Source organism: Vidua chalybeata, chromosome 14 (genome assembly GCF_026979565.1).
Source record: "Vidua chalybeata isolate OUT-0048 chromosome 14, bVidCha1 merged haplotype, whole genome shotgun sequence".
In the NCBI taxonomy this organism is placed as follows: Eukaryota; Metazoa; Chordata; class Aves; order Passeriformes; family Viduidae; genus Vidua; species Vidua chalybeata.
The window spans coordinates 8,684,842-8,710,209 of record NC_071543.1 but is presented as its reverse complement, the minus strand read 5'-3'; the positions used below and the strand labels follow the sequence as shown (position 1 = coordinate 8,710,209).

The 25,368-nt window shown below is 46.1% G+C and overlaps 1 protein-coding gene across 2 annotated transcripts in view; it reads left to right on the top strand.

The window, feature by feature from the left end:
* GAB3 (GRB2 associated binding protein 3) overlaps positions 1-23,162 on the top strand; it is a 65,750-nt gene extending 42,588 nt beyond the window's left edge. The window contains exons 2-10 of one of the 2 annotated variants that reach the window (XM_053955921.1): positions 2,279-2,582; positions 8,600-8,813; positions 9,228-9,706; positions 12,217-12,269; positions 13,343-13,598; positions 14,733-14,814; positions 16,296-16,398; positions 17,649-17,762; positions 18,755-23,162. In XM_053955921.1, the coding sequence (XP_053811896.1) occupies positions 2,279-2,582; positions 8,600-8,813; positions 9,228-9,706; positions 12,217-12,269; positions 13,343-13,598; positions 14,733-14,814; positions 16,296-16,398; positions 17,649-17,762; positions 18,755-18,871 (1,722 nt within the window). In that variant the 3' untranslated portion in view covers positions 18,872-23,162. Of the gene's footprint in view, positions 1-2,278; positions 2,583-8,599; positions 8,814-9,227; positions 9,707-12,213; positions 12,270-13,342; positions 13,599-14,732; positions 14,815-16,295; positions 16,399-17,648; positions 17,763-18,754 lie in introns of both variants that reach the window. The other variant, XM_053955920.1, reaches the window with a different exon arrangement.
* Positions 23,163-25,368: the final 2,206 nt, after the last annotated feature.

Sequence of the window (25,368 nt, the reverse complement as noted above, 5' to 3'; positions counted from 1 at the left end):
TATCTGGCTGGTCTAGAAAGTCCCTTCTCCATTAAACATTTTTCTTCTCTTTCTGTTTCATGTTTCTCCTTTTCCCTGTCTTCCACAAAATTATGCTTGTCTAAGATACGTCAGTTATCTGTTATCTCTAGCTACTTCCAGCAGAGAACAAATCACTTTCAAACTTTAATAGGTCAGTGGGGGCAAGACTTAATTTTCTTTGTGCAATACACTTTGCACCTCATCTCTTCTTCCTGTTTATTCCTGATGTGATGCCCCAGTCTGTAAGCTCCTCCCGTACACAGGCTTGCTAAGCCTTGCAAGAGCTTTTTCCATGATATTTCATTCTCTGTATTTAAAGAAGCATTTGCTTTCAAAAGAGATTGAAGTACTGCCAGGCTGAACAGACTTACTACTTAGATAAATTTTTGGGTGAATATTGACAGCCTGTGAAAAGCTGGCTGCACTGCAAAAAAAAACCAAAAAAATTATTTGGAGCACAAAAAGAAAAGCATTTTTCTGACATAACAATTGTTAATATTCTTTTGTTGCTCATTTTTACTATCACCATGCCTATGGGAACTCAGCATCAGCAAAATCTATAGTACCTAGATTATCTTAAACTGTGCCAGTAAGGACTCTTACATCTTACTGAAAGCAACCTGAACTCAGTTATTTTGTCTTAAAATGGAATGGTTGCCTGTCTTTAAACTGACAGATCCACTCTTTGCAAATAAGTGTGATTTTTAACTCAGACACAAGCTACCACCCAGATTTACATCATTGCAACAAAGTCCTTTTGCCAAGCATTCTCGGGTAAGATTTGGGTAGGGAGGTTGTGGCAGTGGTTGTTCAGACGTTCCTTTCCATGAGCTTTTAACGCCAGTGAAGGCAGGTGAAGCAGCCGGTGTCTGTGCAGTTGTTGGAGGTCCCTGGGCAGTGTAAGAGCCCCTGCACCTTTCCCAGGTTTCCATCAGAGCTGAGGCAGCTGCAGCCTTAGCTTTGGCTGCTCCCTGGCCTGGCTGGTTTGGGCATGACATATCCCACAGTTTTTATGGAGTTTGGCAAGGGCAAATGATGTCTTATTTTGGCTTTTTTCTGTGGGACAGAGATTAGGATGGGTTTCTTCTGGCCCAGAGTAGGTGTTGGTGATAGCTATAATCAACACAGAGGTGCTTATACTGTTGATGAACAAAAGCAGCTGCTGGGAAAAAAAAAAGGGGGGGGGGGGGAAAGTATATTATTTTGTGCCTAGAAACAGGCATGCAACTTTATAGAGTGATGCTGCCAGGACTTCATTTAAGCCTGTATGGGACCCATACCTTCAGTCACAAGGGTCAGAAAACATCAGTGCTTGCCGGGTTTGCTTCAGGTTGACAGTGCCTGTGTAAACAATTGTCCTTTTGTAAGATGCTGAAGTTTTAGCACTAAAACTAAACTCAGGGGTTTGTTCTGGGCTTTCAAAAGTAATTGGCAGCTCAGAAACAGCTTTGTAATAGCACTGAAAACCATAGGAGGGAAGCTGCACAGGGTGTCTGGAGCTCTGGGCTTTGCTGGGCAAAAGGCACTTGTTTCCAAGTATGTGCAGTTCTTGGTATTTTCGTTTTACAAAAAAAATAGTTTTCTCTTCTACGGATGAGGTGGTGGTGTATTGGATCATTTTGATTGCATCATGTTGGCAGGGTGAGGGGAAGGGAGAATGTTCATCTTGACCTCCCAGGGACAACCCTCTGCCTGCTTTCCAATCTCCAATGCAAGCTGATAGCAAGTGCATCAAATAAAAATCACCATTTGGCCAGCTTATCAAAACAACTATAAAACCTGAAAGAAAATAAGCATGGAGCACAAGTCCTGTGAGGAGCAGCTAAAGGAACTCGGGTTGTTCAGCATGGTAAAGAGAGGCCTGAGGGAGGACCTTATTACTTTATAACTACCTGGAAGAAGGTTGTGCCCAGGTGAGCTCAGGCTCTTCTCCCAGGTAATGAGCAACAAGACAAGACAAAGCAGCCTCAGGTTGGTTATGGGGAGGTTTAGTTTGGACATTAGGAAAAATTTCCTCACTGAAAAGGTGGTTAAGCATTAGAACAGGCTGCCCAGGGAATTGGTAGAGTCACCTGATATTCCTGACAACACATGTAGATGTGATGTTTAGGGACATGGTTTAGTGATGGGCTTGGCAGTTCTGGGTCGATGACTGGATTCAGTGAGCTGAGGGGTCTTTTCAAGCCCTGCTGATGCTGTGTGTGGGCTGGTTGCTGCAGTGGGTGTTTGGCACTAAGGGTGTTTGTGTCCCTTACAGGCCTGGCGGAAGCGCTGGTTCGTGCTGCGCAGGGGCCGCATGAGCGGGAACCCCGATGTGCTGGAATACTACAGGAACAACCACTCCAAAAAGCCCATCCGCATCATAGACCTCAATGAGTGCGAAGTGCTGAAGCACTCGGGGCCCAACTTCATCAAGAAGGAATTTCAGAACAACTTTGTCTTCATCGTGAGAACCACCTACCGCACCTTCTACCTGGTAGCCAAGACTGAGGAGGAGATGCAGATCTGGGTGCGCAATATCAGCCAGATCTGTAACTTTGGACATCTGGAAGATGGCACAGGTAGGATCACGCTCATCTTGGAGGCTGGGAGAATGCCATGGGGTGACAGGAGGCATGGACCTGGGCTGGGCAAGTGTAAGAGGACTGTGGTTCCTATAGCTCCATACAGACTGAGATGCTGCTAAACCCTGATCTGAAAGTTCTCAGGGACCTCACTGCTGCTGGTTGGCAATACTCACTGACTGCTTGGTCACACTTTGATGAAGCAATTCCTGCTGGAGCAAACAGCAGGTCCTTAATAAGAAAATGTGCTGTTTATGTGAAAAGCTGACTGTTATCTTGTGGGGCCATTTATTTCATTACATGTCCTGTATTTATTTAGTTAGGCTTAATGTAAGACACCTGTTCCAGGAAAGCATCCTGCACAACTCCCATTTTCTCAGGTTTTGCTGAATGTGGAATGTGCACAGACTTGGGTATATATGCATGTACATAAATCAATGACAGAAGTACTAAGCTGTCTCAGTCTTTTAATAAGAGAAAACAAAGAAAAGGCAGAGGATAGGAGTGTTAGAAGTGTATGTATAGACTTAAGAGATGGTCCTGCCAGTGAAGCATCAAGGCAACTCTTTTGCTGGGCTACACCTGTACATACTCAGCAGAGTGAATTTCTTGAAAAACTGCCAAGAATTAACCACTCCAAGATGGATGTAGCCAGTAATTAAAGTGGGGACCTGTACCATCATTAACTTACCTTTTAAATGAGACAATCAGGCTCAGATAACAGCAATCTGTCTTTCCCTTGACAATTCCAAGGGGCAGATCCAGCAGCAATTTGAGAGTTTCAGAGGAAGTGAATCAGAACGAAGCCTTCCATGCGATAAAAGGCAGTGCAGGAGTAGAGGAGGGGGCCATGAAGAGACACAAGCCCTAGGGCAGTAATGTGTTTGGGGGTATCATGTGGCCAGGCAGTTTATCCTCCCGTGGTCTTTGTGCTGCTGCACTCAGAGTGCTGCTGGTGTCTGCAAGTGCTGCATGGCCACACCATTACCAAGCAACTTGATAAGAAAGAAAAGGCTATGGGAAAGGTTTTATTTTAATCTATCATGGTTCCTGACATTGCTTAGCTGCCTTTTGAGTAGTGTCTTCTGAGGAAAATGGGAGTGGCAAGAACACTGCAGTGGTCCTGTTACAAATGTGATGTTTGTTCTTTTCCCATTCGCTTCAGAAACCACCATGAAAACTTGCTGACAGATTATGTGTCAGTACAAGCTGCCCATGAATACAAATATCAAAGTAGGTCTGATAGGGATTGGAGTCTACTGCCCTTCGGAGGTTGGATGGAATTAGGGATGTTCAGTAACCACCTTCCTACTGTTCTGCCTTTGTTCATGCTGAGTTGTTGTCTTTGGATTGTTATTTCTGGTGCAGGTTTATTTGAGATCTAGTTTTACCAGTTACTCTGAAATTAAGGTAAACCCTTCTATGGAAAAGGGAAAAATAATTTTTGTCTATCAAATGTGTAGGCAGCTTTCTCCTGGCACTGTGTGAGGATGTTAATGGGGGATGTGATCTGAGGCAGAGGAGCTAAGATAGTGGCTTAAGACAGTCCCAGACAGATGCATTTATACTGGGAAATGCCTTCTCTGTTTTGCTGGTGCACTGCACTATTGCTTGTAAGACTTGCACATGGACAACACTGAGAGTATTACACATTGGTGTTTCTCTCCGAGCAAAGATGGCCAGCATGGGCACCGATGGATGAGAAATGACAACTCTTGCAGCAGCAGTTGGGAAAGCTGACACTCCAGCTTTCCAAGGCAGATGTTACCCCCCAAGAAGTTCAACACTGCTGAGCATTTGCCTTGGTTCAGTACAAAGTCTGGCACATGAACTTGCAGCCCTCATCAAGGATGGTGTGAGCTAAGCCTCCAGACATGCACTTCTCTGTCTCTAATGCCAAATAGCTTCTAAGAGCTTCTATTTATCCTGCAGCTCCTGCCAGTGAGCTCAGGTCTGGGGTGTATCCAGGTCAGGCTGCCAAGCACATCCAGATCCTCTGATTTAAATCTGCACAGCTCCACAAGTTGCACATCACATTTCAAACAGTTGCTAATTGCTTCAGCTTTTCAGGATCTCCTAAATTCTCCAAAAGCCTGTAGGTTTAAACAAATTACCCTTTAAAATTAACATTAGAAGAGAAAAGCCCTATTAAGTGCCACATGCTTTTTTAACTTGAATGCTACTGCTTTAAAAAAATACTAGTCCCTGCTGTGAGTCATATCACTCTTAATCTGTGCATCGCTGAAAATTTGCTGTGACTGAAGCCAAAATACAATCTGCTGCTTTCTCTGCTTAATGCCCAAAGTGTAGCCACAGGTTTATGCAGTGACTCAGCTGTAAGTGCTGTCCTGTTGTTCCCAGTTAGTCCCTTCCAGCAGCAAAGAAGGATGGACAGCCAGGTCCCCACGCCAGTGGTGTTGGCAGCCAGATGTGGAGCGAAGTTACAAAAGCCGTGGCTCCTGTGAGCACAGCTCTGTAGTCAACAAGAGAGGGGACAGCTGAGAGGCAGAGATGACACGGCAGCTCCAGGCAGATGTCAGGAAGCACCTGGGAGGGCGGCTGTCAGGAAGGACTTGCCAGCAGCACTCACACACTGCTGCCACCAGAAAGTGCTGCTGGCTGTGATGGAAATGACAGGGGAGTTGGCACCTTTGGGGAGTCAGCTGGAGGAGAGAGGAAGAGGCCTTGCTCCTGGTTTTCCTGCCCTATCTGAGCAAAATCCTGCTTCTGTCTTTGGAGAAACCTCCCAATAGAGTCATCATTCCCCAGCCCCACAGGATCCATGGCCATGCAGGGGATTGGGAGGATGCTTGGCCCAAGTGTCTGGGGCAGGGGAGGGGATGCAATGAAGTGGCTGTGGGACACCAGGGGCACAGTTTATTCCATGTGCAAGCTGAAACCATGACTAATTGACACAATCCAATGTAACAGCTTTTCACTGGAGAAACTAGTGGGAAGGTTGTTTAACCAGTTTCATTAGGCCTTACTGTTATTATTTCTACCTCCTTGGTATGTCAGTGCAGCCTTGGGGGTGGTTGATGTGAGAAGAACACCCCTATTCCACCATGCCCCTGCACCATAGCAATTCTTGGGGAGGGGCTGGGGTCTGTAGCAGAAGGGGAAAGCCCTCTGTTTCTCCAAGCAATGGCCCTTCATTGATGGGAGAGGTCACTGTGGAAGATGCTGTGCAGCCTCTGTGGTGGCTTTCTCCATAATTGCAGGGCAGAAATGTTTGGTGTTAGTACCCACCATAATAGTTATTTTGGCATCTGGCGCCTCTTGCTGTCTCTCTGGCAAAGGAGATGGCAGGCACCAAACCTATTCTCTGCCTTCTCACTGTTGAAAGTAGCCATGCATAATTTATTCTGCCCAGCTGCTGTCATGGTAGTTTTAATGCACACAGTTTGGTTACCAGCAGAGCTGGCAGGGACAGGAACAGTCTGTGAGGAGCTGGCTGCAGGTCCCTGAGCCCCTGAAGGTCAGAAAAGGGCAGGTCTGTGCTGTCCCCACCCCTCCCTCCTGCTCATAACCGTTGCCATGTGGTCTGCAGCTCACAGCCTTTCCTGATGGGATAATCCATGGCTAAACCCTGTGAGTACCAGATGGAGTTCAGGCCTGTTCGTTCTGTGTTAATAACTCAGAATATCATTAATTTCTTTCTTACGCATTGTGGCAGTTTTAGTTGTTGGTTTGTTGGAGGTTTTTAAATGTAGTCAGATGGTGAACATGCTTTTCTGAGATCCCATGGGAGTTAGCCCAGTGTATGTTTGATCACTGTCAGCTTGCAAGACAGCTCTGAGTCCTGGATTTAAAAGCAGAGTTACTGTCTGCGCCAGCATGATGAACAAAAGTTATTTTTCAGATGGGAAGGCTGCAGCCCTCAGCTCTGCTTTGCAAATGTGAAACCCTGTAAAAGCCATTCCTTCCAGATGATCACTGATTAAACCCTGCTGCTATAAGCACCTGCTCAAAATTAAAGCAAATCCTTTGCTTACACTTGAATTTAAGCATGTTCTTACATGCTTTGCTGACCTGAGGCCCACCACTGCCCAGATCTCTGAAGCAAACTGGAGGAAGCAGCAGGGAGTCAACAGTGGTAGATGGGAAGGAAAGAGGCAGCTCCCTCCCAAGTTGAAAGGGATGAGATGTAGGATAGTGCAGGGAGGGAAGATCAGCTGTTTCATTCTTCTTTTGCTATCAGAAAGATGAGGGGTGAAGCCTGCTGTGGCTGGTGTGGGATCCTGGATCACTGGAATCATAGACTATCCTCAGTTGGAAGGGACCTGTAAGGATCACCAAGCCAAACTCCTGGCCCTGTACAGGATGGCCCCAAGAGTTACACTATGTGTCTGAGAGGGTTTCATTTGTGTTTAATCATGTTTCTGTCTAACCACTGAAGCCTTGGCAGTCCTCTCCATCCCTCCTGGTCTGCTTGCATGTATACCCAGCACCTCCCAGGGTTGAGAAGTGGCTACAGCTACCTGGTACAGTGCCAAGATTTGTGGCTCTGTTCAAGTTGGGACTAGATTGGACCTGCTGGAGGGTCTCAGGACCTCAACACACAGTGCAGGATGTGGGGTGGAGGACTCACGCAGCTGGTCAGGGGCTGGTTCCCAGAATTTCCATCAAGGTCTGGATATCACATTAGAGAAATCTGCCATCTTGCTGCACATTGAAGGCCTGTTAATTCTCGGTATGGTTTTATCAGCAGTTGCTGGTTTCTTGTGTTTGTTTCTTCTGTGGGGTTTTTCATTGTGGAGAAGAGTTTGGCAGCTTTGACTCAGGCAGTGTCTGAGCCAGAGAGATGGGCATCCACTGCAAAGCCCTGCAGTTGTCAGGGACCCAGTGAGCACTGCCCCATCCCTGCACAGCTCTGGTGAAGGAACTGCCATGCAGCATCCTGGAACTTGTTTAGAAAAATCATATTCCCTAACTGAGGACTTGTGCTCTTGGTGCCACTGTTTGAGCTTGCTGCCAGGAGCAGATGCTTTTGGGGAGCTGCTCTGTAAAGACACCCTTCCCATTCCACAGCTGCCCCTTGTGGAAGGTCTGGATTGCACTTGATTTTTTTGAGTTGGAATGCCCCAAAAGCATTGTTAAGCTTGACTCTGTGTGGCTCAGCCATCACTCCTTCTTCCCTTCTGCCCAGCTCTCTAGCAGGGACAGAGGTTGGGAGAGGAACAGAACCAGACTTCTCTGCTGCCAGGCAGTGCTCAGGCCAGATGGGTCTGAGTGTCTCAGCCACAGGCTGCCACTGAAGGGTGGCTTTGGTGGTGTGAGCAGGCAGCCAGCTCTGGGCCAGCCCCACTCCCTGCAGCCCAGACCCCCTCGTGTCCCACTGCCATCCCACCATGTGCTGGGGACATTGGAGTGTTATGCCCAGAGAAAGTGTCAGTGAGCTCAGGCTCCCTGTGCCTTGTGACCTCCAGAAAAGTAGTGTCGCTTTTCTCAGAGAGCCAAGAAGCCTCCAGCTGGGCAGTTACAGCCACAGCACTACTCTTGTGGTTTGGTGTCCAGCTAAGAGAGGCATAAAAAGCTTGTAGACAAGTTCAGAGCTTGTCTGGCTATTCCATGAGCCGGAAAGCTCAGTTTTGTCTACTAAAATCTAAAAAGTGCAAGAAATCAATCCCTTTCCTTATCGCCATTAATTTGAAGTGCTGGAGATGAATAATTAATTATTTGCATTAGATACTAAAAAAATACTTGATAAAACAGGCTGCTGTGCTTCAGCTCTTTCTTCAGCAGAATCTTTTCTTCATTGCTGGCTGCAGGAGGGAGAGGGGGACCCCAGAGCAAGGGGTCTATACTTCCTACAGCCTGAAGGACTTTGACAGCCCGGGCAGGGGTAGCAAAATCAGGCTCCCCTTTACCCAGAACCAGTGTTTGCCTTGACTCACTGCTGCTCTGGCGTAAAACATCCCTGGTGCAAAAGCAGGGGGGTGACAGCCAGGACAGTCAGCGGGCCAGGGTGAGTCAGAGCTGTCCCTCAGCCGGGCCATCCGTTGCCATTGCAGGTTCTGTGGAGAGCCTGTCTCACACGACCTCGTCCCCACAGCCCTCGCCGGCTGCCTCCACCCACGCCTCCCGCATCGCCGACCCCTCCTTCTCAGTCGAGCACGCTGCTGCTGATGCTGCCGCCGAGGAGACGCCCAGCGAGTCTGGGTCAGTCTTCCTCCCTGACTACCTCTTCCTGTCCAACTGCGAGTCGGGAAAGCTCAGCCACAACAGGTGAGTCTGGGCTCTGCCAGATGTGTCAGACTGGAGCCCCCCTCTGTCTGTTTGGGCATGAAACTGGCACACACCCCCAGGAAGCCCTGCCACTCAGGGCTGGCTCCCAAACACAACAGGGGACCACCAGCCTAATCCAATTTACAGGGTGCTTTTCATAGCACAGATTAGTGGTTAAGCATCATATGTTGGTCCTGTCCCTTTCCAAGGTGGGTGGCTGAGGATCTGACACACAACCTCCCTCCAGACACCTGCTCTTGCCCAAGGTGCTCCATAAAGTGCCCCAGCCTCCAGTCCAGCTCAGAGGGAAGGGGCAGTTCTTGTCCCAAACTGTGTGGTTAGCTTTTCTGTTTGCTGTGTTCTTCCAGCCAGGAGAAAAGGAAAGTTCAGGTCCTGACCTCTGTCTCCTTGCAGGTGTGACAGCTGGTCAAATTCAGACAGATCTCTGGAGCAAACATCATCAGACGATGTTTTTGTTGACTCCTTGCAATCCCAGCCCTCCTCATACCTTGTACAGCCAACCAGCGCTGGCGCTGTGCACCAGGTCGGAGCCCCAGTGGCAAATCCCAGCATGGTGTCCAGGAGCACAGACTTTAGTGGGCCATCCAGTGACTTTTCCTCTTCTTCCCCACTGCTGGGGATGCCGCTGACACCGACATTTCAGATTGACAAGAGCCAGAAGGGGCTGCCCTACGGGGTAACACAGCTGGACGTGCTGTCCAACACACCCCCGCCGCGGCCGCCCAAGCCAACGCACTTCTCAGACAGGAGGGGAGAGGAGCTGGGCAGCGGGGCCCTGCAGAATGGGCACGCGGGGATCTGCCGGCCTCAGGTCGCTCTGGTGCCCAGAAGGATCTCCTTGTCCAGCCTGGACAACATGAGGAACTGGAAAGGTGAGTGCACTTCCAAGAGCCAGCAAAGCAGCACCAGTGTGAGGCGTGGAGCTGGCCACATTCAGAGAGCAGTTTTGACTTCCTGTTGTACCTCTCTGTCCTCCCCTCTGTGAAATCTTACAACACCCAATGTAACACCAAGTGCTACTTTCAAATTAGCAAGCAGGATTCAGTCCCTTAGGTTTGCTCCCGCTGTGTAGAAGCCTCTCAGTATGTGTACAGATGGGCAGCAATTTGGCTCTGATCCCTTCAGGGTGCCTCATGCCTTGCTATTTTTCCTCTTCCTCCTCAGAAGAGAAAGCAGTAGAAAAACCAAAATGAGAAGTCAGCCATTGAATTAGGCAATGCCAAACTCTGTTTATACAGGTCAAAGTGTCGGCTTCCATGTGGGAAATGCCTCTGGAACTGTGCTGCTTTGCTACACCCAGTCTGTTCTGCGAGAGCTGCGTGTCTTTTCACAGCTTAAAGACCAGGAAGTAAGGGAGACACTGGGGATGGGATGTAATCCTGGTTGAACCAGGGACTCTGCATGTCCTTGAACAAATCCCACTCTGTCCTTGCACTTCTGTCAGGGCAGTCTGAAAACCTGCTGCTACAGATCAAGGCAAGGCTGCAAAGCAAACTCTACTGTAAGCTGAGCTGGTTTTCCACTTGCTCCTGAAACACTATCATCACAAACAAGAACAGTCAAAACCCAGAACATCATGGTGTCAAAAACAGCATACGGAGTATGAGAGAACTTCATTACATGGAGCCACAGAACAGAGGGAGGCAGCTGGAATACCTGGCTGGAAATCATTAAGTATATTGTAGTCATGTGAAAACCTTCATTTTTGATGAGGAAAATAGAGCAGGTTTTTAAGGGCAAGCATCCTTTAGACTCCTGCAGTTTGAATGACCAGACAATGTGTGGGGCTGTTAGATCTTGCTCTTAAAGTTCAGAAGCTAAAGCAAGGAGATCTCTGCTCAGTCTGTTTATCAGTGTACAGACAATTCTTGGAAGGTTTCTGGAGAAACACCCATCAATGGAATTGGTGTTCTTAATTATCAGCTACATTTGGTTGCTCCCTGAGAGGTGCTACTCTTCTTCTGCACGTGTGCTGCTCCAACGCAGCTGGTTCATGATCTTCCAACCCAATTTACACCAAAATGTCTCTAAGAGGATTAAGTGGCCAAATGTCATGTTGTGCTGCTGTGCTGCAGGGTTGTCTCTGCCTGATGGGGGCAGCAATGAATTAGTAAGTACTGCCACTTTTTCTTACCCTAAGTGTAGCTGAAACTATTTGAAGGGTTAAACTCTGAATTAAAATGTTTAACAAGAAAGATCAGAAAAATAAAGGAGAAAGCAACAGTTCCTCACCAGCTTCCCCAGTGAGTGCACTCAAGTTAATAACTTAATTTTTTTGCCCTGCTAACTTACAAAAGGTGCCCAGATGTAATTAGCCCAGGGTGAAAGCAGCATGAGCTAGTGCAAGTGCCATGAAGGAGGATGAGCTGTGAGGTGCCTGTATCCTGGCACCTGCCACAGCCTTGTACCTCAATGTTTTTTGCCATAATAAATACATGTAGCTGTCCCAGGACAGTGACTGCGTCTATCTGAATACGTATCTGCACTAACAGAATTGCTTTGTTTTTGTGGTACCTTTTTGGTTGGTACCACCAAAAAAGCCCCCAGTTGCAGTACTGACATCTCTACCATAAGAGCAGGGAATAGATTAACATGGTTGTGGGGATTTGAGGCATTGCCACAGAAAAGTCATTTTCTGCACAAAAAATCCCTTTTCAGAAAAGGTTGGTGGTTGTAAGCCTCTTCCACAACTGATCTTCTATGTGCTGAATGCTGGATTTTAGGGTTTTTTGCCTTTTGCTTGGAAAATAAAATTGACCTATACCAAGACCAAGGCCCACCTGCACAAGGAGACTGGTGATTGTCTCCATGATCTGGATGTTCATTTCCCATCACCTTGAGCCCCTTGCACCACATCAGCACTTCTGGATGACAAGGCAAAGAATTTTTCTCCTACCAATAAGTTCCCCCACGCACCACTTTCTGCACAATAACAATTGCTTCCCTGGCACCTTAAAAGGCTCCTAAATAAATATCCAAGAAATAACATTATCTATAATAGCCCCTTTTCATATAATTTCCCCAGTTTGACAGCTGGGAAAACAGAGAACAACTAGAGCAGGAGCTGCATTTAAATGCTTGCTTGTTTGCTCCCACACCAGTCTTTTTCTCCAACTGCTTGTGTTACAGGAAGCCTACGTTGCAGCTGGATTGTACATGAACAGGTTCCTTGGTTTCATCATACTTAAAATAGATGTCATCACTCTGGAAATGCTCCTGAGTTGGATCTGGTCTTAAGTGTCATTGTATTTCCTCATTTAGGAGTTATGGAATCTATATAAAACTTTCATTATTTTAGAGCCATATGTTTTACTCCAGAATTATCTCTGTACGGTTGCACTGCCTTATCCCATTTTTAATCACTTTTTTTTCCTTGCAGCAGACATGGAAGGCAGTTCCCTAAGAAGTCGAGATAAGAGGCTTAGCTTGAATTTGGTAAGTACTCTGCACAAAATTTCACATCCTGATATTCAATCATTCTTCTCCTCTGTTCAGCAGAAGAATTTAAAAAATGCAAAAGGTGCATTTTGGCTTTGGGCAACTTTGGTGCTGGCTGCTTTGCTGGCTGCTTTGTGGCCTCAGTCAGCCTTTGAGAGGAGAGGGAGGGAGAGGCTTCAGTACTGAGCACCCTGGTTTTAAAATAGATGAAGCTGGGTCTGTTATGAAAAAGGTTACAGTAGCCTCACTAATTAAACTGTTGACCAAGAGCGCCAGAGCAAATGGCTTACTACTTGAAAAAGGGGTCTAAAGAAGCCTATCACTTCATGGTCCTGAGGGATATCTCTTCTTTAGGACATTGGAAAATGTCTGCTCTGACAGTGCCTGTGATTGAAGGCTCTGTCAGTCCACAGCTTCCTGCCTCAGCCTTTGACAGACACAGATCTAAGCAGCACCATCTCACATCACATAGCCAGTCTTCTGCCTGAGGCTGGATGCTGTCTTCTGTGGGAGATCCTTTGCTGGTGGTGGGAAAATTTTTTCTCCTTATTGAAAGCTTGCAAGAATTGCAATCACTCCCTCTCACCACTCAGCCAGCACTAACCTGCATGAAGTGATTTTCTAATGCTAATTCTCAGTGATCAGAAGTGAGTTGTGAGGTTCCACATTTGCCACATTTGTCTAGTTCATCAGGTGTTCTCCTTTCAGACTTTTTTTTGTATTCAGGATCCTCCCACATTTTATAGGTCAGAATTACTGCTGTGAGAGGTCAGTGCAGCCTCGCTGAAGTTGAAGGATTTAACCAATAAAGTCACCAGTCAGTTTGGTTCTAGTTTCCAGCAGTGACTTGTGAAGCTCAGCGTGGACTGCTCCAGAGCTGGAGTGTTCATCTGAACTCATGCGTTTGTCTCTTGTCACTCCATCCTGTGCCTCTGTGAGGCCCCATCAGAGCAGCCCTGGCCTGGGCTCAGCTCAGGTGTGTTCCCAGCTCACGGCAGCTCCCGGCTGGGAGGGGGCTGGCTGTGCATTAATGGAGCCCTTTCTCTCTCTGCTCCTGCTCTGCCCTGCAGCCGTGCCGCTTCTCCCCGCTGTACTCGCCGGCCGCGGACAGCGCGGAGGACAGCTACGTGCCCATGCGCCCCAGCACCTCTCCCTCCGCGCCCGGCTCCGACTGCTCCCCCGACGGATACATCCCCATGAGCCCCGGCTCAGCCACCTTCACCTTCCCCGTCGTCAGCACTGAAAAACTCGCCAGCCCCTTGCCTGAGCTTCCCTCCGACGTGGAGCCCCCTCCAGTGAACCGGGACCTCAAGCCTCGTAGGAAGTGTAAGCCCAGACCTACAGTGCAAAGCCTGGGGGTCCTGATGGTGGGGACATGGGTGACCTCTTTTGATAGTGTCCTTGGCATGTCTTAAAGCAATTCTCCCTCTAGAGGATGGGTTGAAATGCTGCATGGGTGACTTAGAGCACTGTGGCCTAGGATGTGCTTGCAGGGTGGTTTGTGAGCAGAGGAAAAGCTTCCACGGCTGCTTCTGCAGTCAAAGCCCAGGTGGCTGCATAAGCACAGTGCCTGGCTTTCACTGTGACTGCAAACAGCCAAAGGGACCTAGTCTGGGAGAGACAGCAGACTAAATCCTGCCACTCTGAGGTACATGTACTCCTGTCTCACCAGCTCTCTGACCTGCCAGGAATGGGACATCCAAACACTCAAGTACTCAAATTTGATGTGTTGGCTGTTGCTTAAACCTCTGTTGGGTAGGCACAGCTGTCGTAGTTTAATCAGGAATTTTCTGCAGATGCTTTTGCTGATGGGAATTTTCCACTCCTGGTTTTCATGGCACGTTCAAAATCTGGGTTGCACTTCTAGAGATATAATGGGGACAAAATTCAGCTTTGAAGTGGAGAAATTGCCTAAAGCTAGCCTATAATAAAGCTCTTAGGGTTTCAGAGCCACAGGGTTACTCAGAAATTGGTTCAGGCAGTGCTACTGTAAAGTGGGGACAGACATTTAGACCATTGCCATGAAGAAAAGCAAACTCGCATCCTTTCTTAAAGGGTCTTGAGAATGGTGGGCACATGTACATTGAGTGGTGACAGGAATGGTCCTGATCCCCATGTATAGGACCTTTTTGTTTAGAGCAGAATCCAAAACCTGTTACAACCTGTAGGCTGAACTAACCTCTCCAAGGCAGCATATACAGAGCATATTTGGGGCAAGTGTATGTATCTTGTGTGCCATTTGGTCTCTTTATGCCCACTATATTTATTCTGTTATTTTAGGGTGATTGGAGGACTTTGCTTTCCAGCACTGACTGAAGAGGTCATTTGTTACTGATTTCCTTCTTGGTTATATTCTGTGAAATACTCTGTTAGTTTCTTTCTGTTAATACAAAACTGCATTTTTTCTAAACAGTCTGTACTTTTCATTGAAAACATAGTTCCTTTTGTACTTACTTACAGCACGACCACCTCCTCTGGACTTGAGGAACCTCTCCACAATCCGGGAGCATGCTGCTGTGACCAGGATGTGGACTGTGCCTTAGTAAGTCAACAAGAAACCTGCTGTTCCAATCTTCGGAGCATTAGCGTGGAATAGAGTTAAAAATAACTTATCCCATCCCACAAAAAGATTCCTGGCAAAGTCCACAAACAGAAGTTCCCTAAGGTTCCTTTCAGTATCCCCCAGGTTTTTGCTGTCTCTGAAAAGTGGGGTTCCCTTTCATGATGGGCAGCTCCAGAGAATTCAGCATCATGATTTGAAGGTTCCTTTTAAACACCCTGGAGCTGGTCTGCAGTCTGGTGTGGCTAAAAGCTTGGCATGCCTAAACTATGATAGAGCCATTTTTGTTCCTTAATATAGCAAAGGAGAACCAGAGCAGATAAAGATCTGCCTGAATTGTAGACTGGGTGTAGAATTCTGCACTGCCACACAGCAGTCCAGACTTGAACTTTTGTCATGACCTTTTGTCAGTAGAAATTAGTTGTTGGTAAAACAAATGCTTTTGATCCCACAGCCCAGGTAGTATGAGCAGTTGATACTGTTGGGCTCCAAGGGCAGCAGAAGACTCATCTTCAGGAAACTTGTGAGCAGGGGAGGACTTCAGCCTTCAGCCTTGGCTGGAGGGGTCTTGGCACAAAAAAAAAAAAAAAAAAAAAAGCAGCTGTGCTGAAGTGTGTGTGCAAAAGCCAGATATTCCCATCAACCTCCTCTGCACATCCCGGGCACTCCAGAAAATGTGGGGTTTTGCTGGCATGAGTGCCAGACAGGGCATTTCCACTCCCCCATTTCAGGTTGTCGTGTGAAGGGCAAAGGAGACACAAGGTGAGCAGTTTCTCAGTTGCAGAGCCCTCTCTCACATCCAGTCCAAGGCTGGTTAAGCCACTTGGCACTGCCTGTTGGGGAAAGCCAATACCCTGCCTCCCAAGCACCCCCGCCAGTGCACTAAGGTTAATCAGTGCTGACACAGTGCAGAGTCCTGAAGGATAACCAAGCCCATTGCACTTGCTTGTGGTAATTTATTCACCATGCACCTCTGAGAGTTGTGTTCATGGGAGAGATTTCCTTGTGCAAGAGCTGAGTCACAGCCATCTCCACAGCACAGGGTGGCAGGTGTTGACACTGTGTGCAAAGCCAGACCAAGTTCCTTTGCATGTACCTCCAGCAGCTGATTAATTCACATCAGTCTCCCAAATGTGGATACCTGCACAGCCAAGTAACTGCCCCCATTATTACCCAAATGAATGATAGTTCTGTGCCCCTTAGTAGAGAATTGCTTCAATGTTTTACAGTGTCTGTTGTACCAGATAGCAAACTTTCATAAATCCCAGAGGGAAAAATCAACAAAATCAGTCAGCAATATAGCACACTATTTCTAGAACTAAGGAGTGGCTTTGGGCATCCTCTCCATAAAGGCCACAGCCTTAGTGTGAGTTTATTCACCATATGGACTGTGTCAGGCTTTGGCTTCATTTCAGTGCATCTGTAAGATGCTTCCTTAACCTCTCCTGTGTTTTTCTTCATAGCAATCGAATGAGCTTTATCTCACCAGAAAGAGACGGTATTAATTCAGCAAGAATATTTGCCAATTCAGTTTCCGGAGAAGAGGAAGAAAGTTACATTCATATGGTAATGTCATTTTCACACAGCCATCCTTTGCTTTATTCTGCTCTGTCACATTGATGGAGAATGCAGAAGTTTGTTTTCTAAGAAAAAAACGTTGAGGAGGTTTGTCCTTTGCCTTCTGGTTTCTTTTTTTTTTTTTTTTTTTTCCAAATGATGAAATGGTTTTAAACCAAAGACACTGGGACCAATTTACAGAGAGATAAGGGGAGCCCTTTTCCTGCTCTGCAGAACTCAGCTGTTCACCCACGAATGTTGCTGAACAGTTCCAAGAGATCACAGGGATCAGCCATATTTACATGAGAACTCACTAAGACAAAAGAAAATTAAATCTTTTCACCTTTTAAAAGTGTGCCTTGCAAAATCTCCTAGGAAATAACAGAAAGCCGTTAGTGCACTTCCTAAAGAAACACACCAAATATTGTGCAGAAACAGAACTCCCATTAGAGTCTCATTGCTTCTGCTTTGGCTGGTGGCACTAACCCCACTTCCCATCCCATGAAAGAACATCTGGCTTTGTGGCTTCCTTTTTTTCATTTACTCTTTAGCCATATCTTGCAAAAGACCAGAATCTTGTTTTACTTTGAATTTTAGGTGGAAATGGATCTCAAATCTGTTCATCTGAGCCAATGTCTACAGATCTGCTCCATAGCCAAACCAGTAGCTATAAAAATATGTTGCAAAACTGACCCCAGTCTTCATAAACCATAGTTTCAAATTTTAACCCACATTTCTACCAGCCTGAAATCTGCCCAAGAGAGCAGTTCCAGTTGTAACCATTCCTTATTTGGTTTTTCTAGTCTAGGAAAACCTGACATATATTTGGTTATTTGTGATTTTATGAGAATAATTTTCAGTTTCTAGATTTGAACTGAGTTTTCACCATTTCTTCAAATTCATTGAATGATGATGTTTAAGTGGGCACCCCTACAAATCTGAGTCTTCCAAGGGCTTGGATTGAGAAGCTAGGCACAAGTCCTTCTTGATAAAATTGAGTGGAAATCAGCCTGTTTTGTTTGTTTTGCCAGAATTATCAGAAGAAAAATGTTCTCATGATTTCTTTATGCTGTCCCACAATTATCAGTGTTATGCTGTGGTTAGTAACCAAATGCACCCTTGGCTTAGAAAATTATGTGGGCCCTGACTGTTCTCATTCATTTTCTGCCAGGTGAATCTCCCTGCTCCCAGTTGTGATCCTGTTTCCTTCTAGGATCATGTTTTTTAGAGCATTAAAAGTTTTTCTTCTTTCCTGACAGGAACACAGACAGGCCACCTCTCCATACAGTGGTGCTTTTCCATGGACAAGGAAATCTAACCTTGATTACTTAGCACTGGATTTTAACTCTGCTTCCCCATCCCCTGTGCAGAAGGTACGAGTCATCTGAAAAACCCCGCAAGCCTCCTGCCTTTTTGTCTGCCGGGAGGAAATCCAGACCCAGGGATTCTGCTAGGTGCCCTAAGTGCCATGATGAAGCCAGTCGTGTTTCCAGCTGACTGTATTTGTGTCAGGCCCAAGATTAATATGATAAAAGCATGATGAGGGTGCTGACAAGGTGTCCTTAGTGACTCATAGGGCTGCTGCTAACACGAGCTCAGCACAGGGTATGAGACTGCGCTGGGAAGTGCAGCCATGAGGGCTTGTGGGCAAGCAGGTTGATACTTGCAGGATCTCTGCATGCTCCTTCATTTTCATCAAGTCTCCACAAAGCCTTTCCTGCTAGTTTTCCCAAAAATCTCTTTGCAGTAACAAGTTTGCAGCCCATGATAAATTCATGGGGTAAAACTGTACCATCTCTTATAATCTGGCAAAGTGTGCATCTTTATTCTTGCATCACCAAAACCATTTCAATTTCTTTTGCAATGCTGAGAAAAGACATTCCTTGTTCCAAAGAACTTCTGAGCTGCCCAAGTGGTGGGTAGGTACCACTGCAAAGCAATGAACTGTTGTCAGTTTGGATCATTTTATGTCCTGTGTATCATTTTCCCCATCAGTCAACACTCACAGATGCAAAAAACTCAAGACTCTAAGCTTTCTTATTTAAACCCTCCCTATATCTAAAATCAGCTGCAGCAGGATCACTCAGATGAGGAGAGAATGGTTATCTGCATGGAAATAGCCAGTACAGCATGTTTCCCTCACTTGCTGTGCTGGGCTGAGTGACAGGGTGGCAGATGGAAAATTATAGCTAAAGCAGGCTGTAAAGCAATGCTTTTGTCAGCTGATGTCACTGTGAGCTTCAAGGTGAAGTGAAGCAATCAAGGAACGAGGGAAAGGGAAAACAGAAAATCAAGCTAAATTTCACTAGCACCCCTTTTCAACCTGAGAATTAAAACACTGTTTTTTTTCCTCTCTGTCCTATAGAAACCTTTTCTGTCTGAGGAACAGAGAGTGGACTATGTCCAGGTAGATGAACAGAAGACTCAAGCTTTACAGAACACTAAGCAAGAATGGACAGATGAAAGACAATCAAAAGTATAAAGGAAGAAGATTTGGGATCTGGAGGGTTTTTTTTTTTTTTTTTTTTTTGCACTGGAACCACAATGTTATGAAGCAGCTATCACAGTAGAGCTCAAAGGAAGAAAGAGTTGTAAGATGCTTACAGTCTCTAGAGGCATTTTTACTGGAAACCTTTGATTTCAGCTGGAAAAAGTATGTTGAGACTGGTTCACTGATGACTGAAGTAATGCATTAGCCTTTTTACTGCCCTTACCAGTATGCTCCATGGTACCATTTTCTGGCATGATTCTGCAACGAGTCATACACTTAACGTTAACAAATCCACTACAAGTTGTATTAATCTAGTTCATCCTGCCTTCTCCTTCTGTTGCATAATTCCTAGTTGCTAAAGCTATTTTTTGATATTCCTACAAATGCTGCAGGTGCTCGGAGTGCTTTTATGGCAACAGGCATCTGACAGGTTTTGGTGACTAACCAACTAAGGGCTAAAATACTGAAACAATAATAAAACTTTTTGAATATACAGTGCTTAAGCAAAGAAAATTTTGAAAAATATTTTTCCCCCGGGTTTAAAAGGTCTGGCTGTGAGCTGATGCTGTCAGAACTCAAAACAGGACTACGTGCCCATGCAATTGGAATGCATGGTCTGGCCCTCTGGATGATGGTCATTGTATTAAGCTTCTTCCCTCCATTGTGGCTCATATGTGTCACTTTTTTGTCTGATTCCTACTGATGCTTTCTCCCCTGTCTTGGGAAGTGTCGTTGGCACAGCACAGCTGCTCTTCTAGTAGGAGGCTGCAGCCACACAGCTCTTGGCTGGCCAAAAAATAGAAAGGGAAGCTGTGAGCCTGTTTCTGCAAGCCTTGAGAGAACTGGCAAAGGATCAAGACTGCTTTCATCTGAACGGCAGAAGGAATGCCATTGGAATGCTGGTAGCAGTCGTCCATCTGATTGTTTCCCTAGACCCACCCCAAAATAAAAAAGAGCATTAGGAAGTGCAGCGTGCTCTGAGAGGCCGGGAGCCTGCCAAAACAGGACAACAATGTGCTCACGCAGCATGAGGACCTCTGGGCTCAGGAAGCTTATCTACCTTGGGACTTGTTACAGGCACTATCTCAGGATGACACATGTGTGTAGTTTATAAGATACTTAACTTTAAACGCTTGGCTGTGGTCTTTATTTTACAGTGGCACACAGCCACTTGACTCATGGAAGTAGGCAGTGATGCTGAGTGACCCACACTGGATTTGGTCTCACAGGCTTTGCTCCTGTAGGTGAGTCCCAGTAGCCATAAGAGGTCTGATCCTGTCAACATGGACAGACAGGACTCTTACAGAAGATTTCTTCTCTGACAGTGCCAATTCAGTGGCCTCCCTTCATGTGCCTGTTGTTACCACATTGCATTGCTGTAACCCGACATCCTAAAAATTCTAATCTACCAAACAGAGATCATAGAAATGCCATTGCAGAAACCACTGGCATTTCAAGGCTCCAACTCAACTTGTTCCTTACACTCTGTGTGCTCTGGTCGTTCAGGCACTCTGGGAGGTCATTGCACATCCCATGGGAGAGGCAGCATTGCTAACAGAAACAGTTTTCCTCCTACCTCAAGAGAGCTGAAGGGCTTGCAAGTCTCACTGCTTCTTTAGCCCATCCCCTGGGGATCTGTGATGACCAGGCTCTCACTAGGTTTACCCTGCAAGAACAAGGTTCACCAGCGCCTTCAGTGGCTGGGGCAAACTGGGCACCCAGGCCTGTGGGCATGAAGTGTCCTGGACTAGAGCTGCTTGGAAATCCGGGGTTAGTCCTGCAGATAGCTGACCTGCTGTTCCCTCCTGCCCTGCTCCTTCCTCCCTCACCAAAGCTCACAAATGAAAGTTGATGTTCATAAAAATTTTGAAAATAATTTCAACTTTTCTACATACATCTTGTCTGTCTGGTGTGAAATTTAGTTCATTGAAAAGCTGTTTTGTCCTCTAACTGATTTAGCAGAGCTGGGAGCAGCCATGCCTTGGGAGTGAAATTGTTACAGGGGCACGGCATTTGGGGAGAGGCAGTGGAGATGTGCACCTGCACAGAGGTGTCAAAGAGAGGGAAGCATGGAAGGGCCATGGACACAGAGACCTTTGCCTTTCTGCTCAAAAGAATTGCCTTTCTTTCAAAGTGTGCAAATAATACATGTTGCTGAAAGCTCATGGTATGTGCTGATGCACTGAAAGGGTTAAAAGACCAGCTAAAGGGCATTTTAAATTACAGACAGACAACCTCCACAAAGGGTGAGTGAAGTTATGTTCTGCTAGTGCAGATCCCAGATTGTGGAGCCATGGCAGAGCAGCCTCTGATGCAGATCAGAATCACATACAGATCAGCTCGTGTTTGACTGGAGTGTTTCCTTTCATGCTGTCAGAAAATCTTCTGAAGTGGAAAAACACCAAGTTATTGGAGACAACTGACTCACTTGTTATTCTAGTTTATTGTAAAAATATTTAAACTTCAACAAACCTGGCTAACGGATCATTCAGAAGTTTAGAGAACAAAGAGCTGTATCTGGATTTTTACTCCCCTAAAAGGACATAAGCATATAGTTTGGCAGGGACTGTCCTTGGAGGAAAATGGCCCCTTTCAACTTCCTGTGTCCCCTGCTTGCCCTCACACTCTTATCTTGATCAAATGCTGCTCACTGGTTTCTAACTTTTAACTTAGAGCTAAATTTGAGGGTTTATTATGATTTTTCATGTAATGTCCTTTTTTACCAGCTGCCTCAGAGCCCATGACATACATTCTTGTGCAGGTAAAACACATGAAACAGGAGCAATTAAAAAATACCAGGGAAAAAAATTAAAAGCAGAGCAGTCCTTCTCAAAGGCTTTTTTTTCCCTTTTGTTTTGGTCAAATTCCACAATACTTCAAAGAGGGTTAAGAGGAGCAGGATGGTGGGAGGATTGCAAAGCCAATCTGCTGTGGCCACCTCACCAGTAAGGATTTGGGTGTGAGGGGACCTGCAGCAGCCACGACTGGCAAACCTGTGGGCCAGTACCCATAGAGCAAGCTGATGGGAGTGGAGAAGTGTTACAGAGCAAAAAGGAGTTGCTGTTTTATTAAGTCTGTTCTTAAATCCTAATCCCTTGGCCAAGAAGGAAAGTAAACATGAAAACTGAGTCAGCTTTTGACAGTGCCATGTCTGAAAATATAGCTGAGGCCAGAGCCCTTGGTTAGTACTGGCTCTGGGGCCAGCCAGGCACACTCCTGATGGTGTCCTCTTTTTGCCATGGGTCTGTCACTTGCATGTGTTTTTTCCAGAAGTGTGGTGAGACCTGGTGCAGAGAGATGCTCTGCACCTAAATGAGCACAGAGTGGCCAGTGGTCCCTTAGCAAACTCTGCTGAGGGAATTGGCATTGCCCAGCCCAGGTATTGTAGTGCCTTCTCCAGCACTGCTGGGGCCTCTCATTAAAAACAGGGAGAGCACTAAATGAGCAGAACAGTTTTTGTTTAATTGGAAATGTCACCTTGTGGAGTTGCTGGATGAAGCTTCGTTGCAGGATGATGTGGAAAACAACCAAGCTCAATGGTTTGAGTCCTGTGGTTATTGTTGGGGCCATCAGCTGGTTCCCCTAACATTTAATATGGCCTTACTCTCTCCTTCAATGACTGCACATTTGACTGAGGCACAGCAGGTCCACAACTCATCTGCTTTTTGGACTAAACCACATTTCACATTTATAATTCCTTTATGACAGGAGGCAGCATTAATTTCCTTACTGGCAGAAATGAACACTTAACCTGAGAAATGCCAGCAGCCATGTAACTGGAGCAAGGTGTTTTCAGCCAGCTCACTTTGCCAGTGGTAGCACTTGCTTTCTTCATTGTCACTAACTACATCCTCGATGTAGATTTTGGAGTTGCATTCACTTGCAGTAATTCAGAACTTTAGTAATTCAAAGACCATCAGATGCTGTGATGAGAATGAAGTACAGGGCAATGCCTTCCCTTTGTCCCCCTGTTCCACAAAACTTGCTCAGGTTTAAAAAAAATGAAAGCCACCAAAATAGCAGACATTTGCCATGTCAAAGCCAGGATATTTTTTTTTGTTTTCAAATAAAAATAAACTTTTTCTTGTGCAAATGAAGCATTATACATTTTTTTGTATTTGTAAATCTGTGGGGAAGCATTAAACAGTCATCTCTGTTACGAAGGGACAAGTCATTGCTAGAGGGAAGGGGCTCACCTTCCTCATGTTTCATTGTAATGTTTGGTGTATATATTTGCACATTAAACTGTATCTTTTTTTCTAATAAATTAATATAAAAGGTAGCTGTGATCTTTAATTATTTTGGTAAGTGAAGGTGCTCATGGGATAAGCTCCCACATCTATCATTTAATGCTTTTTCCATTTTTTAATTCTCTTATTAGGTAGTGACTTGTTCACATAAAATATTTGGATGCGAGTTCAAACAAATTTGCAAACAAATGTCATATGCCTGTGTATCAGGGAGATTATTTGCAGAATAACAAAGAACTATGAGGTTGTGACTTGGATTCATGTCTGTGTCCTCCTGGGACAGGGTGAGCTGCAGTGCCCCAGTGCCAGTCCCAGCTCCTGCTGCCACAGCCAAGGGGCAGGAGGGGGTCACAACTCCTGACCAACCATGTAGAGCACAAGCACAAACACAAATTTATTCAGCACATGCTCCAGGCTTGGATACAAAGGCTAATTGTTATTTAACCTGGTCTTTTAATTGCTCTGTGCTGAGGAGTGTAGTTGCTGGTAATATAATTTCCACATGCAGCAAGCTAGGGATGTGGGATCCTTTCAATGTGCACATCTTGGGATTTGGAAGATGAAACAAGACAGTCCATGGGAGCAGAGCTGAGCAAGCCTTGCTGCTAACAAGCCAGGTAGTTTGGAAATAGTTTATTTATTGCTTCAGGCAAGTGCCACTTTTGGACCTGCATGCTTTGTAATTCTGGCTGGAGACACACCGTGGTGGATTGAGGGAGGTGTAGTGCTTAGGGAGCCACTGATGGAAACTTGGCTGCACAGCTCGGGACACGCAGACACGTGTGACTTAGATAAGCCTTTGCCTGCAGGCTTGATAGAAGGGAACTCCGTGACATTTTGTGTTTGGTCTTCAAGGGAGGGCAGGTCAGACAAATAAAAGGTCAGATAAAGTCTGACTGATGGTTCACAGCTCTTCCCTGTGCTCTGCCCAGCAGAAATGGTAACAGCCCTTTCACCAGAGAGCACTTCCCAGAAGAGAGACCTCCCGCAACTGCTCCTCCTCCCACAGCCTCGGAGGGAAACAGCTGCATCAGCCCTGCCACCATGGAGTGAGCCAGGAAGCTCTCAGATTTCTCACACCACCGTGCAAAGTACTTTACTGATTGGATAATAATAATAATAACAACAACAATAATAATAATGTGAAAAAACTGACAGCAAAATGTCTGGCTATGTAAGCACTTGGCTCTATAGAGGCTGGCCTCTCTAGTTACATCTGCAATTTCAAACCACATCAAATACTTCGGGACTCGGCTATCTGGTTATACATATTTATGGGAGCACATTGGGAGCCAGGGGTACCACATCCTGCAAACAAAGGATGTACTGGCATTCCCACCTAGGGAGCTGATCCCAGCCCCTGTTGTAATGCAGGAGTGAGCAGGGAGCCACCCAACCTTTCATTCACTGTCCTGTTTTGTTCTACTTTGATTTTCCTTTCACATCCAATTTTAGCATAAGCTCATTGTTAAACTGCCCAAACATCCTGCTCTGACAGCTTTGGGATCTTGGCATTGGCATCACTGTGTAAGAGTCTGAAAAGCCTTGCTCTCTGGTGGGCTCACACTGGGGCCCTTAAAGCTTTGAGCAATTTGAGGGGGTGTTTTCGTGGCATGTGTTTGTGGTGGTGGTTGCAGTTCAGTTTGCTCCTTCGTTGAAAAATTCCATTCTTTGTCCAGGAGCTCAGCTTCTTGGAATTGCCTCTGACAGTGCTGCTATCTTCACATGGCTGGTTTGCCACTGCTGCTGTCATTTCTTAGCATCCTTCCCCACACGAGCAGCATGGGGGAGACCTGCTCTGTATCTTCCCCCAGAAGGGAAAAACCACAGACTCCTCCCATGAAGCATCCTTTCTGCCACCTGCTCCAGGAGGCTGTCACTCTGACAGCATCTTGGTTTTCTCTGGGAAGGCACAGGGTGTTTTGTAGAGTTACACAACAGTGAAAAGGACAAGACATCAAATAGAGGCAGCGCTGGCAGGTGTCTGCAAGCACTTGAGAAGGTGCCAGAAGGCAAATACAGCCTTTTCCTTTAAATTTCCAGATCAAAATTCAGGACAAGCTTTAAGTGCAACCTTTTATACAGCCTGAAAGTGAGAATTCCTCTACAGAAACACATGGAGGATTGAGCAACACAGGAATTCATAAAATCCCTGAGGTCACCATAACTCCTCCATGTCTCTGTTCAGCATTAACATGGCTTTCAGGAAGCAGCCAGGCTTGTCAGGCAAAGGGAGAC